The sequence below is a fragment of the Tursiops truncatus genome, chromosome 8 (assembly GCF_011762595.2).
Source record: "Tursiops truncatus isolate mTurTru1 chromosome 8, mTurTru1.mat.Y, whole genome shotgun sequence".
NCBI classification, from domain to species: Eukaryota; Metazoa; Chordata; class Mammalia; order Artiodactyla; family Delphinidae; genus Tursiops; species Tursiops truncatus.
In genome coordinates this window covers 26,272,449-26,278,448 of record NC_047041.1, presented here as the reverse complement: position 1 = coordinate 26,278,448, position 6,000 = coordinate 26,272,449, and the positions used below count along the sequence as shown (strand labels likewise).

The following is a 6,000-nucleotide window of genomic DNA, read 5'->3' as shown; positions in this document are numbered from 1 at the left end:
TTTTCTGAATCCCAAGAGAATCTGAAAGAGTGGAGTGACATTTGGGTTAATTATGACAAAAATCTGTCAAGTTGTTACCAACGAGGGTTCTTGGCCTTCCTTAATCAATAGATATTGATGAGGCTAGACAAGAAATTCAGACAAGGATTTTTGGGGGCTCCTGCTGCAGCATAAGGGGGCAAAAACAAGTAACAGTTTCTCTTGCTTGCTCACTGAGGAGGGAGGCAAGCTGGTTCCTTATGTGGGGTGAGGGTAGGGGTGGGTCCAGGGGTTGGGCTGGAGAGGTGGCTTGGGTGCTTTGCCCACCCCTTTGTTTATTCGGTTGCTCAAGGAGGTATTTGTCCAGCTGCAAGCACTACAGCAAAGTGTCCCAGGTCCCAGGTCCCAGCCTGTCTCATTTCCAAGAGGAGTGACGCTGTAGCTGCCTGACGTCCACTCTCTTGGATGGATAGGGCAGAGAAGTAGAAGAGGACAGAGAAAGGAGAAGTAGAGAGATATCAGGAGAGGGAAAGGGACAAAAGGGAGAGGGAAAGCATTGCCTGAATGAAGGTACTGAAGTCCTCAGGGGCCAGGAAGGCAGACTTACCAAACTTGGTGACACCCAAACAAGAGGTTCAGGTGGCCGCTTGACACCCATGGGAAAGCTGCATTCAGTGGTCCCAGAGATGCCCAGATTCTCTCCCAGGAAGGGGACAAATGCCCCACACTGGGTGCCACAAAGTCTGTTATTTACCAGGGTTCTTAGACTTCTTTAATTAATAGAAATTGATAAAAGGCCAGACAAATTCAGGCAAGGCTTTATTGGGGCTCCTGCAGCAGGAGGGGGCAAAAAGAAGTAGCAGATTCCCATGTTTGCTTGCTGAGTCTGGGGCGAGCTGTCTCCATCTATGGGGTGAGGGTAGGGGTGGGTCCAGGGGTCGGGCCAGAGGGGTGGTTTAGGTGGTTTGCCCGCCCCTTTGCGGGTATGGTGTACAGGGGTCATGCTCATTACCCTGCTTTTGCTACTGGTACCCTACTTTTGCCTCCTGTTTTTGTTCCTGGCTCTTCAGAAGTGGCAGTTGGGTTTTAGTCTTTTTGTATCTTGTTGTCCATAATTTGCCCCAACTGTGCATGCACACAGTTATTTTTAGTCCCATGTAGTTTCTTTGTGTTTTGTTGCTGGAGGAGACGTTTGTCCAGGTGCAAACACTGCAGCAAAGTGTCCCAGGTCCCAGCCTGTCTCAAAGTCACAGTGGATTAAATATTTCAAGGTTAATTCATAAATTAAAATTCACTTTTCTGTAACAAAACTGCAATGAATACATCTATTTTGAATATCAAACAAGTAAACACTATATGTTTGAAGTTAAGATTTTCAGATAGGTGAAATAGAAACTCCTGGGAAAGCTTCTTGGAAACACAAATTCAGTTTTATGAAAACTTAAAATGAAGCATACTTACCTGATAAATAGAATATTGCCTGCCATATCAGTAAACAAAGGATGTCACAGTCATCAGTGATTACAGCCACAGCCTATGGTGAGCTGCTGAATCCTGAGGGAACTCAGGAAGGAAAAGAATACCTGCCATCTAGCAGCCATCAGACTATAGCCACTCCCCACGGAGAGCCCTGAGGAAACAGCATATGAAAACACAAGATATGGGCCCCAGATAGCTGAGGTGCATATCAAAGCAACGATTTCAGTGAGCCCAGACTCTTGCATCTCCCCATATATAGAAAAGCATTAAATTACTTAACTTGACATATGTGGTTTTCTTTAATTAATAATCTTTTGACTTTCAGACTACCTGCCCCTTGTTGCAAAACTCCTATATATCCTGGCTCCCTGCTTCGCCTCCTCGGAGCAGTTCTCTCAGGGTTACTTGAGATGCTGCCTCCCAGGCTTGAAGTCCTAAAATTCCCACCAAATAAAACATAACTCTCAACTTTTAGGCTGTGAATAATTTTTTAGTCGATATACTTCAATCTGTTTTATGTTAACTATTTTTAATGTTTTTAAAGTATCTAGTTTGTTATTATTCTCCAACCTTCTTCTTTATCTTTGTGATTATATATAAGCTCGGTGTTTTATAGTCTCAAAGCACTTGATTAATACTTTAGAATGTCTTATTCTTCATGGAACTTAAAGTTCTATGTTTGGGAGATGTTGCCAAAAAACCTTGGCTCTCTGTGCACGGATGCTGAACAGAATACAGAGACAGAGACTTTGGAGGATAGAGAGATGGCTTTATTCCTCTGCCAGGCAGAAGGGAAGACATGGCAGGTTAGCACCTCAAGAACTGTGCCCCCCTGGCATTCTTTTTCTCCTTGCATTTTTTCAAAACAGTCATAGCTGGCATTAGGCAGCCTGGTAATTGGGTCCTTTTGTCTCTGGTTTATAGGCCAGCGACCTTCTTTCTGAAGCCAAAAGCTACAGGGGGTGATTTGTTACAAGGGAGCATAGTAAATGTAAACACCAGGAGGAGGATGTAATTTACACAAAGTTAGGGAGTGATAGGTTAGCTTTGTGAAGTACAAATCTAGTTACAGACACTACAGATTAGTAACAGTTAAAATAAAATAAGGGGTGATTAGCTCTTTCAGGCCAGGTTATGTTTCTTCTCTAGCCTGTTCACTGTTCCCTTTATTTTCCTTGTTCTCAGGAGAGGGAAGAAAACCCCTCACTTCTATTTTTATTGTAGCATAAAACAGGAACACACAAATAGGTAATTGCACACTGTAATGAAAAATGCTTGAGTGAATAAGTATGAACAAATAATATGTCAGAAAAAATTTTACACTTTAAATAAGCTCGTAGAAATTATGAAGTGCAATGCAAAATTCACATGACGTTTTCATATACTGTACTTTACAAAAGTCCACCAAAGCAAAACATTGACTCTTCAAAGCAATTTTGCCCTCCTGCTACCTTGCATTGCCTTTCTGGCCAACCTTCCTTCGTTCCATTCCTCCTGCACAGGGAAACCTCTTTGGCGGGAAGGGCGCTTTGGTGGAAATCTTTGAAAGGTGCGGATTTAACCTCCCTGAGTGTCTAACTTACTGCGGAGATTTTAAGAGGAGATAGCTGATAGCTGAAAATGCCGTCAGAACCTTGCAAAACGCGTAACAAATGTACACCTACACCAGTCCTGCTCAGCGCAATCTCGATATACGAAGGTGGGCAATTCCCCGGCTAAATCTTCCTGCTTCCTCTAAAACCACGGGTTAGACAATTCACCCGAATAGTAAGCAACAATCAGATCTGCGCATGCTCTGCTGGTGGACAGCGCCCCTCCTCCTCCTAGTCGGAAGTCCCGGTTTGTTTAGTAAATTACGACAGTCGTAAACTGAGATTTTTGTGACGGCTTCCCAACTTTACGACAATCACTATGGCGGCTGCCGGTGGTGGGTTTGAAAATGCGAGGGTCGTCGACGAGCGTAAAGAACAGACTTGGATTTCCAGGACCGAGGTGTTGGGACAGGTACCTCTGTTTGGGGGCTTCGTGAACCATTTAGAATTGAGAGAGTGGAGGCTTTCTGGGAGCCAGGCCTCTGGTTCTCCTGCCTCCCCGCAGCCTTGGTATCTCACCTTACCTGGTTGTGTGGGGGTAGATGTCTCCCTTTGGAATGCCCGCAAATTCTTGGGTATTTTCTGCCTCCTAGATGCTCTGGCAGGCTCCAGTTGCTCATATTCTTTTCAGTAAGACTTGTTTATTTCCTCTGAATTTCCATATCTTTTAAATCATCCATTCTTGACATTTCTATCACCTGATCACCTGAGCTGCGCACTTTCGAAGAACTCCGCCACTTACAACGACTCTCTCTGCGTTTTATATAGTCTCAATCCTCGCTCTTGCTATATCTGAAATGAAATTTTCCGTTTCCAGGAACACATGTAAGCCTTGTCAGAGTAGACCGTTTCATTCTCCTTTTAAACTATTTATATCAGTTATTGGCTTATTGTAAATACTTACTGATGCAAACAAGGATTGAGACAAGAGACCCAGAGAATTCAGCACTTCGAAAAAGGTTGAGAAGCATTCTATTTCTCATTAAGATTGAGATGGGGTAGAGGTAACATAAAGAATGCAGGAAGTAAACTGTACTATTGAATTATCTGACAAGATGTAAGAAGTGTGGCAATGAAGGGGAAAAGTTGTAGTTGGAGAGCAATGTAAGGTGAAACAAGTGATGGATTTTGTTTTAAGCTGGAACAGTTTAAAACGAGTTTAAATGCAGACGAGAAGGAGCCGGTATACAGACTGGAAGGAGAAGGTGTAGCGACTACAGCCAGATTTACAGGGGAAGAGAGGGCAATAAGTCTTAGGTGAAAGGTTGGTGTTGTTCCCTGATTTCAGCATATGTAATATACGTGTATAATAAATATCCTTCATCCTTGTCTCTGATATTTCAGGCAGTTTTTGGAGAGAGTAGGGTTTGTGATAAATTGTATAGTAGAGCTACGTACAGAGGTTTGAGAAGGACCAACCCCAGCTTTGAAATTTGGGGGAAGAATGAAAAGGCAGGAACAACTTCCTAGAAAGATCTTACTTTATTTGACTGTTGTTGAAAGATGAATAAAAATTAGCAATATAATCATTTGTTTTTAGAAAGGTGATTCTTCCTGAAGCATTTTGGGGGTGTTGGTAGAGGAGTTTGGGCACTGCAGACTGAAGGTGTGGAGGTCAGTCCCCAAATAGTTACAAAAGTGTCAGGCAGTATCAGTGCGATAGTGAAGGGAAAAGAGATTCAAGTCATATTTGAGGTAGGGAGCTTAGGGAGAGGGAAGGGTCTACAGTAGGTCCCCGGATTCTGTCTTTGATTGGTGGCTCATTTCACTAGAGATTGGTAATTGGTAATGCAATTGGTAATGTGGAAGGAGAGTTTTTTGTTTAAATCTTTCTTATACTTTGGTAGAAGCAAATTCCTGGTAAGCCTTATATGAAAGAGGGAGAAGTTTTTGTTTTGCTTTTTTGTGAAAGGCAAGTGGATCAATTGTTAATTTTTCTTTTTTCACTGTTTTAGGCTAAAGCCAATTTTGAAAAGGAAGAAAGGCGTAAAGAACTTAAACGACTTTGGGGTAAGGAAACATGGATGCTACCTGATGTGAATAAGCGACTTGAACAAATCTCACAGGTGAATACTAACAGGCTTACTTGATGTAAGCTTATCTGTCTTTTTTTTTCTTTTTGTACTTATTCAAGTTAATATTGGAGGAGTAACTTTATAGACTATTTTTGCAAGTTACAGAATGAATATCACATAGTTGGCATTACTGAATATTTTCTCTCTCTGGCCAAATAATATTTTGGACATAATGACATTGGAAAGATTTTGTTAGTTGAGTTGGCTGGTAGAAAACTTAGCTTCAAATTTCTAGCCCACTTGTGGCAAGTTTATGGATCTAAAAAGTTATGCGTTTTAAGCTTAATGTCATGCTTTTATTTCTTTTTCTTTTTTTTTAGGGGGATTGTCTCAATCCTTGTTTTCTCTTCCCACAGTTTATGCTATCTTGTTATATTTTATGTGGCTAGTAATCTTCTATAAATTCTTTTGGGCTTATTGAAGGAGATACACACACACGTATGTCTGTGCATATATGTGTTTATTTGATTATATCTGTCAATGTATCTACAAATAAAACTTCCCTCATATTTTTCTAAGAAATTTTAGCTATATGATTTATTACTAGTGGCATATATTATAGAAGTATGGTAAAGTTTCTTAGAAGAAATTATTTATTTAGTCATATTCCTTGTTTCCTTTCATGAAAGATTTAAAGTTTTTTGGAATATAGAGGTTTCTTTTCCTCAAAATACTTCCTTTTAAAGTAAGCTAAACTAAATTCTTACCTTTTAAACATGATTATTTATAGGAACACTCTGTGAAGAAAAAGAAGAAAAAAGACAAACATTCAAGAAAAGTAAAAAAAGAGAAGAAAAAAAAGAACAAGAAACAAAAGTGTGAAAAAAACAATGAGTCAACTGACAGTTCATCAGTAAGTATGTACTAAAACTAAC

General features: G+C 40.6%; 1 protein-coding gene and 1 long non-coding RNA gene across 4 annotated transcripts in view; one reads left to right on the top strand and one right to left on the bottom strand.

The window, feature by feature from the left end:
- Window positions 1-433: 433 nt before the first annotated feature.
- On the bottom strand, window positions 434-3,214 carry LOC141279248 (uncharacterized). The gene is made up of 3 exons (XR_012333219.1): window positions 3,123-3,214; window positions 1,441-1,609; window positions 434-1,215 (listed from the first exon to the last, which is right to left on the bottom strand). It is a non-coding gene; the product is annotated as an uncharacterized lncRNA (long non-coding RNA).
- Window positions 3,215-3,323: 109 nt separating this feature from the next.
- Window positions 3,324-6,000, top strand: part of CWF19L2 (CWF19 like cell cycle control factor 2) — a 194,476-nt gene continuing 191,799 nt past the window's right edge. For all 3 annotated transcript variants that reach the window (XM_019948742.3, XM_019948743.3, XM_019948741.3), the window contains exons 1-3: window positions 3,324-3,462; window positions 5,006-5,116; window positions 5,856-5,978. In XM_019948742.3, coding sequence (XP_019804301.2) covers window positions 3,370-3,462; window positions 5,006-5,116; window positions 5,856-5,978 — 327 coding nt within the window. In that variant the 5' untranslated portion in view covers window positions 3,324-3,369. The remainder of the gene's footprint in view (window positions 3,463-5,005; window positions 5,117-5,855; window positions 5,979-6,000) is intronic.